The following is a 13,196-nucleotide window of genomic DNA, read 5'->3' on the forward strand; positions in this document are numbered from 1 at the left end:
CAGACAACCAAAACTTTATCTGGGTTCTTGGGCTTTTATCTATATTCCCCCAAAAAAGCTGTCATTGCCTCGGCTGTAAATCAAGATTGGAAGCTGCACTAACTGGACGTGGTTTTATGTTTTTTCTCTCGCTTTGTCTGAAAATAGGAAACTCACAAAGTTTCCAGGTACAATTTATCGGTTTGATTTATAACCTCTCGGACATGGATGGCAAATCAGTGGATATTTATGGAAATAGCTGGATATTTTTGTCTTGACCCTAACGCATGTTGTTTAAATCTGTCTCCTGCCACGTCATGGCTGAAGTGCTTCGTCAGGTCAGTGCCGCTCCTTGTTCCTGGCAGATGCAGCGGGTCGATTCGATGTGCCCTGACTGGCCTCTCTGGAGAAGGAAGGCTGGTTCTTCCATCAGCCAAGGGGCCTAACATTGACCTATAAAACTGCTGATTATCAATATTCTTAATCATAATTAGTTTCATTTTTGAGGAGCAGAAGGAGCGTGAAAGCATTTGAAAATGTGGTCATTCATCAGACGTGGTGAATCAGATTATGAATTCTTCCTATCGGTTTGCAAAAATGTCTCTGCAGGCACTTGTGAAATCACATTTCACCAATATACGAACCTCGATAACAGGAAATCAGATATTTTTAATCGCATTTACAACTTTGACCCAATCTCATTTTGCCATTTACAGGGAACTTCTGTTTTACTAACTCTACCTGGAGAAGGAACCCTATTGACAAGTTACTGAAATATGAAATATGAACAATGAACTTTGACCTTTTCCTAGAACAGTGTGGCCCTGGAGACGCAAATTTCAAGGTTTCACTATGAAACTGGAGCCTGTGCTGTGCTTTATGTTTCCATTGTGGGTCTTTTGTAGTTTTGCTCATGTTAGTTCTGTTAATTCGTATGGGTGAGAGGCCTCGACCACAGAACAGAACCAGACTGACTGTTTCCATGTGTTCATAGTTCTTTAGTGAACCATGTCTATGCTGCAGCTTCCTTTTGAACGGACACAGACTTTAATAACATTGATATCAATCGTGCCATTTAACGCAAATAATGAATTTCCAACAAAATCCCAGTACACTCCACTTCCTTCTGCTTGACTTCTTATTTCTAAAACACCCCAGGTGGTTGCTGCAGCTTGATTTCGAGACACAGCAGCTCCGAGTCCTGGCGTCGTCCTCCCGGAGTTCAGCTGAGGCGTCTGTCCTGCGGTCCAGCAGATACAATACTCCTGCAAATCCTGCACGGACGGGTGGGTGGTGGATGCAGCTCTAGCTCCTATCCCCTTATTCACACTTTGTCATGCTCGGTGCAACATGACTGAGCCTCTGTAAGCGAGTCACAGAGAAAGTGTGGTGGGGGGGAAAGAGACAAGACTGAGGATGAAAATATCTATTTAAAGAAAGAAGGAGAGAGAGAGAGACGAGGAGGAGGAAGTGTTTGGGCACCTTGTTGTGCCTTTTGTGTGTGTGTCTGTGTGTGTTTGCGTGTGTATGTGAGAGAGAGGGAGGGAGAGAGAGGGAGGAGGGGGAGTCCTTCACAGACCTACTGACAGAACAGTGTTGGAGAGGATGTGGCTGTTTTTACGCACCGGCTCAACGCTGCTGCTGCTGCTTCAGCGGATCCATCGGATGGTTTAGCGCCTTTTAATCGTCGGGTGTGTTCTTTTCAAAGGCTCAGGACTGAGTGGGACTGCTGCTGCTGACTTGTGTGTCGCTTGTTGTCACCTGGAGGAGGGGGGGGGGACATCATCCTTGGTTTAGGTGCAGCGGCGGCACGGACGCAGAGCGACATGAGCGCTGGGAAACTTGTGAGGCTCAGGATGGACGTACCTGTCATCATGCTGCTCATCCACTTGACCTACACTGAGATCAGAGGTAATGAAAAGTGGAGGAGGGACTTTCTGTGATATTGATCACATGTGTTTTTTTAAATTATTGTTTATTTCATTATTTTAGGCAGTAATTGGCGATGGGCAGTGTCCATAGTGCAAACATGTGGCCCTTTATGCACTGCTGAAGGAAAAGGAATCAGGTTTATCATGTTGGGTCATCCTCATATTTGCATTTGTGAATTAGTGGAGGAGAGAATTATCCAGAATAAAAGGAGCTGAGGTCTCCGCAGGTAAAACCTCATTCAAACAACGACCGGAGGGTTTGAGTTGGACACCAGTCTGGTTTCTTTGGGGAATCGTCGGCTCAGCTGCAGAAATGAAATAGAAAATCACCCTTTGACCACGGTCCTGGGGAAAGAATCAACTGTTAGATGCTTTTTAATTAGATGAGAGATTGTGTTCCATTTAAATTACAACGTTTCTGATACTGTGGGTAACAAAGTATTCCTGTGAGATTATTCAGGCATTTCGTTCGATATTACATTGTCACTGCCTGTTCTCACCTTCCACCTCTCGCGCCTGTGATTCATCTCCTATTGTGTCTGCAGATATGTGGCTGGATGAGATTCTGTATGAGCATTACATTGATACACAAAGACACACACACACACACGCAGTCACACACAGGACAGACAGCAGCTGCTGCTCTGTTTCACACTTTAATTTACAGCCAATCACACTCGTTTCAATCAGGCTGGAGGAGTCTTTCAGGAATTAGGTGGGACTTTGGGCAAAATGAGAAATTAAAGCAAAATGCGAAATGTTGATTTTTACAGAAAGATCCAGGTTTTGTTAAGTTTAGTAAAATGTAACACGTTCTTATCTAATCACAGCTGTGATGTATATATAATTATAAGTTTACATAAAATTAACAGCAACACAACAATATCATACAACTGAAAGGCTGGCTTATGTAAACACCTGAAAAAAAAATGCATTGAAAAATAAGTATTCAATTAGCAAAATTGATCCATTCAGCAGGTAAGCTAATAAATTAATTTAAATTATTATAATTCATATTAGGTGACAGCAATCTGATAACTGTACTGAAAAACAAACTGCTAAATATAAGAGAAACTGAGTCAAATCAAAACAAAATGAATCAGAAAAGAATAAAACAAAGACTACATGACTCATGCTGTGATAAATGCCTCTCGACACCTCGATTATATCTTTATCACATTTCAATTCCAGGCGTCATATTTCTGCTGTTTGAGAAGCGATTCACAACAAGTCCGATTTGTTTCCATCACCTTGACGCAGAGTAAAATGTTTTGCACTTTATCCACTTATCAATGTCAGTCATGGAGCAAATCCGTTTTAAATACTGTGACAGTTCCTGCAGCTCTGGGGAGGAATGGGAATGGCTGTGGGGGCTCCCAGCGTTAAACCAGTTAATCTCTTTCCCAAGCATGTGAGATGATGTAGTCACTCCGTCTCGTCACTGTCAGATGAAGTCTTCTCTGTCCTCAGGGAGAGGGGGGGGGGGGGGGGGGGGGTGAGTGACAGAGGAGCATGACTCATTACCAGAGACATTGTGATTGGTTGTCTCCAGGTGATTGACTGTTATTGTTATAATTCCCCTCCTAATTTCAGAATCATCTTCATATTTACCTTTATATGGTAATTTAAAGATAGCTCTTTGCTTGTAATTTGATTTAATGAATGATTTAAATGATGGACACATATAAAAAGAAACAGATAAACACATAGGATCAGAGACAAATTGGCCTCAAACACAAGGACACTGCAGCTCACCGTGCGCCTGAAGGGCATCTTCTCCAGAGATCTTAAAAACTACTCCGAGGACTGGTATCCAGGAGTGTGAGCAATTTGGTGCATCTTGATTGGATTTGAGGGAGCTGTTGGGCGGTGGCGGAGCTCTCTACCACATGCCATCCGATGACTCTGATTTTAATCTTGAGGCTCATGATAAAAACAGCATTTTGAGTTCAGGTCTTTTCTGTGTCTACGCAGCACAGATAGATTTATCTTCACCTTTTATTAAAAACACAGCGCATGCACTTTCCTTTTGGGTAAAACAATGGATTCTTATAACAATGATTTACAAAGTTCTGCTGCAGGAGCGCTGACTAAGAACAGAAAGAGAAGTTCCATTCAATTTATTTTTAAAGACTTTAAACTGGTTATCTGTTGATTAAATTGAGATCAGGTTATTTGCACCAGACACCTCTGTCACAAATGCTTAGTTTAACCTATGAACCAGAACGATCCACCTGTTCTTCTGTTCTATAGCTGTTGAGCCTGGTATACATATATTGATCGATTGATATATGTAAAGACACAAAATAATTTCACAAAACCACTAGAATTAATTGTTTTAAATTGTTTTTAAAGATTTAGATATGAAGCAATACCTAAATCAATCAGTTAATTAATCCATCCACCCCTTCATACAAGTCCAATGACCCAAGAGTGACTGACAGATGGTGAAAATGGACTGGACACAATAGATATATCCAGGCGAAACAGCTATAAAAGAGAAGAATAAGAGAATCTAAAAGCTTCGACCTGGTTCTTTTGTCCCATGAGGTTGTACCATCAGTCTGCATCTCCTCTCGGCTCCAGCCTTTGTGTGTCAAGGTGTGTGAAGGTGTGTGAAGGTGTGTGAAGGTGTGTGAAGGTGTGTGAAGGTGTGTGAAGGTGTGTCAAGGTGTGTGAAGGTGTGTGAAGGTGTGTGAAGGTGTGTGAAGGTGTGTGTCCCCCTCGGAGGCAGCGAACAGTCTGATGAGAGTCAGACTGAATCTGCTCTTCACATCCTGGACTAGGACACTCTACTCACTGCTCCACTGATTCAAACATTGTGTCCGTATAAGCAGCAGCTCGGCTCCACGGTTTCAATATCTGTCAGGATTAATCTTGTTTTTTTTTTGCCCAGCTTTAACAGTTGGTTTGTAATAAAAACCGAAGGGAAACGGGAGCTGTGGAAGTGGCTCTTAAGTCACTCACTCACCCGTGAGGTTTAGGTAGAGCAGGCTGCAGAGAGGGGAGTTTGTCATTCTGTCACTGGTGGACCTCACGTAAATGCAGGAGACGTTCCACCGACACTGGAAGAAAAATGGCAGCTGAAGTTTAAACACTACCACAGGCAGAGTGATATCTGTGAAACATGTTCACCGAAGCTTAATTTGTCTCAGGCTTATTTTCATTCAGCGTGGGAGCCCTCCTGTGAGCGATTCGTCTATTTATCCACATTATGGCCCTGTTTGTGCTGAGTTGTTCATTTGTCTACTCCGCTCGGTGGCTCACACCGTCCATACGCTCCACACCACATGTTCCTACGCACTTATCCTCATCTATCTCTCTCTCCATCACACTGAGTTCAAAATAAAACATTTTCCATGAGGGCGCAGTGCTGATGATCGGTCTCGAGCGTACGTTCACACATTCCAGGACTATCGGTCACAAGTGAGCGCATCACCTCACACACTGCAAAAATGTTAACTTTTGCAAAACTCCAAATGTGCATACTGCACATTTAAAAAAAGGAATCTACAGTTGTGCCAAATAATGATCTTTTATCATAGTAATTTATCTATATAATTAGAAAAACCAAGAGCTCCAGTTTTCGATTTAACCAGTTTGTTTCATATGTAGATGTGAAATCTGTCATTTGAAATAAGTCAATATACACGGACTGTGAGGAGCCGGGGTTCGAACCACCAACCCTCTGGATGGTGGACGACCCGATGTTCCCCTTGGGCCACAACTGCAGAGCCAGAATTTTTCAAACTTTATTCAACCAAAACACTTAACTTCAGAACGTTAGGTTTCCCCTGAGGCTAGATGAGAGGTGACTCAGCGTGTGGATATTAGTTATTAATTTATTCACACAAACATAAAACATGAATAATATTGTATTGAGGGTAAGTTTGCTCAGTTTACAAAGCCGTTTGTTATTCTCTCTTCACTTTATTTATTTTATCATTTTAAGCCAGCCAAGTCAATTTGTTAAAGTGTTGTAAAAACCCATTTTGCTTGAGTGCAGATCCAAAACTAACACATGTCCAGACACTGATGCATCACTGTGCCCTCCGTGCCTCTATGTTTGCAGGCATCAATTTGTCACTGTCATAGTTTAAATTAAGATTGGACTTCTTCCCTCTTATAAAATTGAAGCTATTTTTTGGTTTAAGAAGCTGGAGGCGCTGTCATATAGAAGCATTGTCTGTGTTTATGGAGCTTTGCGTTGCATGTATATTTCTGTTGCTTCTCCTGGGTATTTACCTTTTGACTTCACATAAGAATGGAGGCAGGACCTGGTGTGGTTTGTTCTGATGAATTTTGACTCGATGCCTCAGCTTTTCCACCTTTCGCCTCCTGCTCCTGTTTCTCTCTTCCCACAATGTGATTGTTTGTAATACTTCAACCGACAATTTCTGGTTTGTGGAATTTTATTAATATCCTGTTGTTTGTTTTGACCAAATATGAAGACACAAACTCCAAGTTATTTTGGGAGAGTCACATTCCCTAAAGTATTGATGTAAGAATCCTAACATAATATAATCAAAACCTAGATAAACATTCAGGTCATAGTATAAAAAACGTATTTCTACAAACCAAAGATATGAACCAGTCATCTTGTATCCAACAACATTTAAAATGGTTTGTGATAATAAGTAGTTTGGTAGTAATTTGATCCAGTGGAACTCTCTTACATGAACACACTTGTTCACACCATCGTCTTTGCTCTTTTGGTTTTTCAGTTAAAACGTTTATTTTTTTTCCTGTTTCCACCAGTAATCTGCAAAAAAACAAGAGGTAAAACAAACAGCTCTTAGCTCTGTGTTTGCTAAGTGGAAACAGCGAGGGATCGGAGTCACGCTGCATGTGTTCCTTGCAGATATAAGCGGTGCCTCTGTGTTTGCCGGCGGGCGATAAAGAGGGATTTGTTTCCGGGCTTGTTTTACAGGCCAGAAAACGGCGACGGGCTAATGTAAACTTACTGAGGAAAGTTGTCAGGCCAGAGTTTTGTGGCTGACTCGTGTCTTTTGAAGCGTCAATAAATGATGAATCTTAAAAGGTTCATGGGAAACCTTTAGATAATCTCTGTGCAGCCACACCACTTTAAAGTTTTGCTTGGAACAAATCGATTGATTATGAGGAAATGGGCCCCTCGGCAAAAACATTAAAAAAGGCCCCCCCATCGTTTCTACCATCCCCAGACTGAAAGAGCTGCCAGTTTATGTCCCTATTGATCCTCTTTTAGTGGCCGTGTGTCTCTTTTTGGTCCCTTTGCTTCTCATTGTGGCCATTTTGCATCTTTTGATCAAGTTCCATGTTTTTCAAACATGAAATATCAAAGAAGAAATAGTAGTCCCTTCATGCCGATAATTAATCAACGATCACAACGTGTAAACAAAAGAAAAAACGTAAACATGTAAATTCATATGCTGATGAAAATACAGTTATTGCCAATAAACAAATATCCTTCCAGGTTTACAAAAAAAAAGATAGCACACTTTCAGTGAGGTATTCATTATAGTGCATTTGTCTGTGTATGTCTATTCCTTATTTTTGTCTGTGCTAGATGAGCTTGTTATGGAGTCACACATTGTTCTTTGGGGGGAAAAAAATGTGTCTGTAATCTCACTCTTTCTCCTTCATCCTTTCCTCAGCTCAGGTGGCCAGCAGCAGGGGGGAGGGGGAGGACAGCTGCCCCCTTGGCCAGTTTCCATGTGGGAACCTGAGTGAGTGTCTCCCTCAGGTGCTGCAGTGTAACGGACACAAAGACTGTCCCAACGGAGCGGACGAGCGACGCTGTGGTAAGTGGAAGTAACGTGTGTAATGTAGACTGGGACAGTGGTGGAAGTCAAACATGCTCCTCTGAGACTGGGTGCAATACAAAAAGAATCTGCCTCTACGGAATAATTTCACCGTATGAGTTTGTGTTTATCGTTTTTCTCTAAAATAATTCCATATATTATACACAATAATACTAATAATTAGAACAACTATAGTAAAATAAACAATGGGGACGCAGCAGTCATGATCATTATCTTCATTTAACACTGTCAACCAGAGGATAAAATATAAAGAATATCGCTTTTATCGCAACAACTGCCTCAACCACATTGTGTCCTCTGTGCAAATAGATGAGATCCTCCAGCGTGATCAGCAGAAAAGAGAAAAGAAAAATGAGGTGGTCCTAAGATTGTTTGAAAATGTAAATTCATCAAATTCAAGTTATTATTTTCAATTTAGAGTATATAAATGTGAGGTTGAGGAGAAATTGCAGACATCAGATGAGAATGTTTATGTAGAAAAGATCAGTCAAACAGGAAAGCTCCTATACAGTCTCTCAATGCAGATAGTAATAATTATTTTCCTTTTAAGGCTTTATATAGCCACGTCTGATTGGGCAACACCTCTAACACATCCACCAAAGGAGAGAAACCGTACCAGGCCAGGTGCACACAGTCACACACAGTTCCAAGCCAGCATGGTGTCAAGTCATAATAACATCATAACAGTAAAGCTGAGTTTTTTACAAGTTACTAATAAACTGAACTACCACGAGGTGACTGTGCAAAATCATGAACCCTATGAAAAACTTGGGGAGTCGCTAAAAATACATAAAAGCAATAACTTTGTAAGTGTTTTGGCATGTAGGTGTAATAGCCATTAAGTTTGAGACATCATTTTGAAAACCTTGCCAAAGACTGAGCCATCAACCCTGGCTTATTTACAACCTCAAGAAGAAAAAACCCTCTTTCAAAGATGCTGAAACTTGTTGAACCAGCTTTTATCAGCTAATTAATGAGGCCTTCACTGGCAAACACAAACTGGTCTCCACTTCCTCCCATCATCCTGAAATGAGGCCAAAATATCCTGGAGATACCGAGCCTGGCATGTGGAGTCGATGCAGTAGCGATTGGAGATGGAGCCTCGGTAGCGAGTTCCTAAAGATACATACGCTTGTTTTCGCCCGTTTTTAAAGCATCAAATTTGTAACTAAAACCAAACTTACTGGAAAAATTTGAACTTAGAATTTGAAATCAGGATCACTTTGTCATGAAATACTAATTTATTGCACAAATGGGAATACAGTTATGCATGGCGCGGATGGCTCCATTCTTTGTTTGTAATCCGGATTAGCAGATCAGCACGCTAAGATAAAACAGGGAACCGGGGGGCGTAGCAGGCAAGATACATTTGTCCAAGGTGAATAGCATTTACCACAACCATGTTTTGGACTCTAAAAGGTGGAGGCTGGGGTGGTGAGGGCATTTTGCCGTCAGCAGGTCGTGGGCAGTATTGTAGCTGAGTAGGGATCAGTGAGGAGGAGGTTGTATTTAAAGGAACTGCTTTGTTGAGAGAATGGGCTGTGATTGGTCAGTAGCTGACAGCTTGTGTAAGTTCAGCACAAAACCCCGTGTCCTGCATGAACTAACACGATGCTTCATTTGGTGAGATGAGAACTGATCCAAAATGACAGACAACTCTGCACGTGTACTTTTCTCTCAGCCCATGTGTGGAATCCAGAGAATGTGATGACGCACCTTGAAGAGTCACATTTTCAGACGAGCTGACTTCTGAGCCCTGACAACTGAAATGTGAACAAGACGAAGAACACAGGATGACGTTCAAGTTGCATAATCAAAGACATCGGGACGCTCTGTCTCTTTGTGTGTGTGTGTGTGTGTGTGTGTGTGTGTGTGTGTGTGTGTGTGTGTGTGTGTGTGTGTGTGTGTGTGTGTGTGTGTGTGTGTGTGTGTGTGTGTGTGTGTGTGTGTGTCCTAGTAGAGGAAAGGAACTTAAAGTAACAAAAACAACTATAACCCCATAAAACTTCTTCATAATGAAATTTAAAGGCTGTTTTTAGATTTTTATTGTTTGAAGAAACATGTGATTGAATAATTTATGCCAGAGCATTTTAACTTGTTCCTCAAGTTAAGCAATATTTAATGTGACACATGCACAAACAGTTATTTTCGTGAAAACACCAGAGCAGCCCCATGGAGCTGTTCTCTCCACAGGGGCGTCTGAGGAACTTTAAGGGCCCCTAGACAAAAAGGACATCAAACCAACAGCCCCCCCCCCCCCCCCCCAACCACCACATAATACCAAACCACATCATTCCAATCTTCAAACGATTATTTCTTTGAAATTGTCAACCTAGTACATACTGTGCAAACACATAAATAAAGTAGTAAAGTATAAGTGTGAATCCCAAACATGATCCTGGACACATCATACACACGCACGTAGATGTTCTCGTCCTCGACCAAATCTCGACAATTACGAACCTTCCAATTTAAGTGGGTCTCACAAAGTTGTGGTAGTTGTGGATAAACATAATCAGCCGTTCTCTGGAGTTTGTCTTTCATCTATGAAGAAGAGATTGAGGTTGTTTGGGTCAGAAGCTTTCACAGCATCAGGAAAATGTCTGGAGTTTTCAGACATGACATGGCGTTTAAATTCTGCCGTCACATGTTTTTGTTTCCAGCAAATCGACACCAGCGTCAACATTTATCACCAAATGTTCTCAAGTTTACATCTTCTGCTGTGTCGTCCCCGTCTACTTCTTTCATCCTGACATGTTTGGGATTCTTTTCAGCACAGACTTTTTCTTGTTGTATAATTTCCAGTATTCTCATCTTGGCTCAGCAGATCAATTTCCACACTTTTTGCTAGGGGGCTGGCAGGCAAAGCTCTGGTGAATGTTTGACTGGGACACGTTAGGCTCTGACATACAGCCGCTCCAGATATCAGAATGTCCAGAGTTCAGTTTACGTCTGAAAGGACCTCAGGATTGTGAGCAACTGGAAAAAACCTCCTCACCGCTTTCTATATTCTCTATCAACTCATTTCTCGGCCAACTGTAGGATTGTGCATTAACATAGATACACACTGACATCAGACTAAGCTGATTGAATATTTAATCTTCTCTATTATTTAATCTCTTGTTGAAACATCTCTTTAACACGATACACATTCATCTAGACTACCTTTTCCCCAAAGAAATATTGTCTTCAGGGTTATCCAGTTTTTTTGGAGGTGGGGGGGGGGATCAAAAAGTAACACAAATTGATTTCAGTCTGACTGTGGTTGGGACTTCATGCCAGTAACCAGAAACTCCTTCTGTGCTGTATTACTTCTCCTCTCTCCCATCATCACCGTCACGCTGTTCAGCAAGGATCTGCAGGGTCGGGAAAAAACTCAAACAACCAGCACCAGCCTCTTGTTTGTCAGATCTCGTTTCTTCATTGTTCTGAAGGTGAAAGTCGAGAACATCTTCAAGTTTACAGCTGGAATGTTGTTAACAGGACTGAGAACTGCAAGCACGTAGTTTTGCCTGCGTGGAAATGTCTTTTTGACTCTTTTCACTGAGTTTATTACCTCTGACAAGGAGGCTTTGTTCTCACCCTGTCCGTTTGTTTATTTGTTTATTTGAAAGTAAGATAACACAAAAAACAACTGAAGGGATTACCACTAAACTTGGTAGAAGGAGAGAAGGGCCAAAGAAGAACCCGTTGAAATTTGGTGCGTATCTTCAACATTGCATTGCAAGCGGTTTTTCAACATTCGGAGTGTTTTCCGAGGGAATAATTTATGGATTTTGATTAAAAAAAACAATAAGGGCTTATTAAGGGGAAATGTTTCTGTGCGTGTTTGAAATTTGGTGCAGCTTGATTAAAGTTGAGGGAACTGTTAGAACTCGGTGATCAAGTTTCAAAATGGCAAGTTTCACAAATTTAATTAAAAAAAAGTCATTGGAGCCTGTGCCTGACACGATTGCAGTCAAACATGGCTGGGTCTCACACTGAGGAAAGATAGCTTGGTTTATCATTCTAGTAATGTATCACATGTAGAAATGAGAATCTGACCATGAGGCCGGTTCCCTCTTGTTCTGCAGCCGTGCACCTGAGTTGTGAGACGTCATACGAGTCCCAACATGCTGCTGGTAAAATGTCTCCAGCACCTTTTAACTTCCATAGATTAAAATGTCTTTTATCATCCATTATGAACACAGATAATGAAAAATCTGTTGCAACATATTGATCAGACATTAATGTGCATGCACCTCAGGCAATGTTACGTTATCGCCTCTGATAAAGTGAGTCGTCTGCTGTCGTCTGTGGAACTGCAGAGCCGCTCGCTGCTACATCTGCTGAATACCACTTTTCTGCCAAGCTTCCTTTTATGAGATGCAGGAGCTCTGAAGTTTAATCTTTATGTGCAGATGTAGATGCAGCCGATGTCTGGAGCTTTTTCTGTGTTGCTATGATATTTATGCATGAGAGGAAAACCTTGAAGCCTGTCAGTGAGATGAATATAGATAGTTGTGTCCCACAGAGGAAACAAAAGGAACAGGTATTCCCTGTGCGTGTGTGAGTGACAACAGATACAAAAGAAGCAGACAGAAATCAAACGGATAAGATGCATGTGTGCTCCAGTTGAGCATCGTAATACTCATAACAACACTCACAATAACAATGATGTTGGCAGCTTTTCACATTTGTTTTGACGGCCATTATTTCCATTTGTTCAGGCGGAGGGGGAAAAAAGAAGTTTGTAGAACTTAGAAAGCAGCTTAACCCTGATCTCACCCCACTGCTCAGTTCTCTAGAGACCTGAGCGAGGATGACAATGGTAAGAACATCCAACAGCGAGTCTTCAGTCTTTGCCGATGTGTGTTGGGCTGTGAGCGATGTCAAAAAACGGGATATGTGCAAGTGGAGCGAGTGAAAGTAAATGAAAGGGAAGGACAGATGTGTGAAGCTGAGCAGACTCTGGCAGATACAATGTGATGTAGATATGAGGCCAAGTAAAGCTGCTGAGTGTCCACTCTTAGCTTGGGTGAGGGTAGGATTCATTGTTATGAAGTATCTTATTTGACTTGTTAGAGGGCTTCTCATACACACAACTGCATCGTCTCATACCTCATACCCAACCCATAGTTGGGCCAATTGCTCAGTCCCAACACAATTTGCTGTAGGTCCATTTCCCAGTTTCTAAATCCAATCTCACAGTTGACATGGGTGATTTCTTTAGAAAAGTTATTTTTGGGAGATAACTGAAAATAGAATGTGTTGGCATGTTTGACAGCTGGCTCGGTCTTATGGCAGAAATGCAAAGTCTGTCTTTCGTTAAACATCTTGAGATGATCAGACGGTGCAGACAAATGATAATATGAACCATCGGTGTGATAAACAAAAAGTCCTTCAAAAATAAAATGCCACATTTCATGTTCTACTATTACATATACATAAATACATAGATAAATATCTTACATGTACAACCAATTTTGAAAAGGGGATAAAG

At 41.4% G+C, this 13,196-nt stretch overlaps 1 protein-coding gene across 1 annotated transcript in view; it reads left to right on the forward strand.

Moving 5' to 3' along the window:
- The first annotated feature begins 1,805 nt into the window (after positions 1-1,805).
- Positions 1,806-13,196, forward strand: part of rxfp2a (relaxin family peptide receptor 2a) — a 41,318-nt gene continuing 29,927 nt past the window's right edge. Inside the window, exons 1-2 of the mRNA XM_061085438.1 lie at positions 1,806-1,890; positions 7,547-7,693. Of these exons, the coding sequence (XP_060941421.1) occupies positions 1,806-1,890; positions 7,547-7,693 (232 nt within the window). The remainder of the gene's footprint in view (positions 1,891-7,546; positions 7,694-13,196) is intronic.

This window comes from Limanda limanda, chromosome 14 (genome assembly GCF_963576545.1).
Source record: "Limanda limanda chromosome 14, fLimLim1.1, whole genome shotgun sequence".
In the NCBI taxonomy this organism is placed as follows: Eukaryota; Metazoa; Chordata; class Actinopteri; order Pleuronectiformes; family Pleuronectidae; genus Limanda; species Limanda limanda.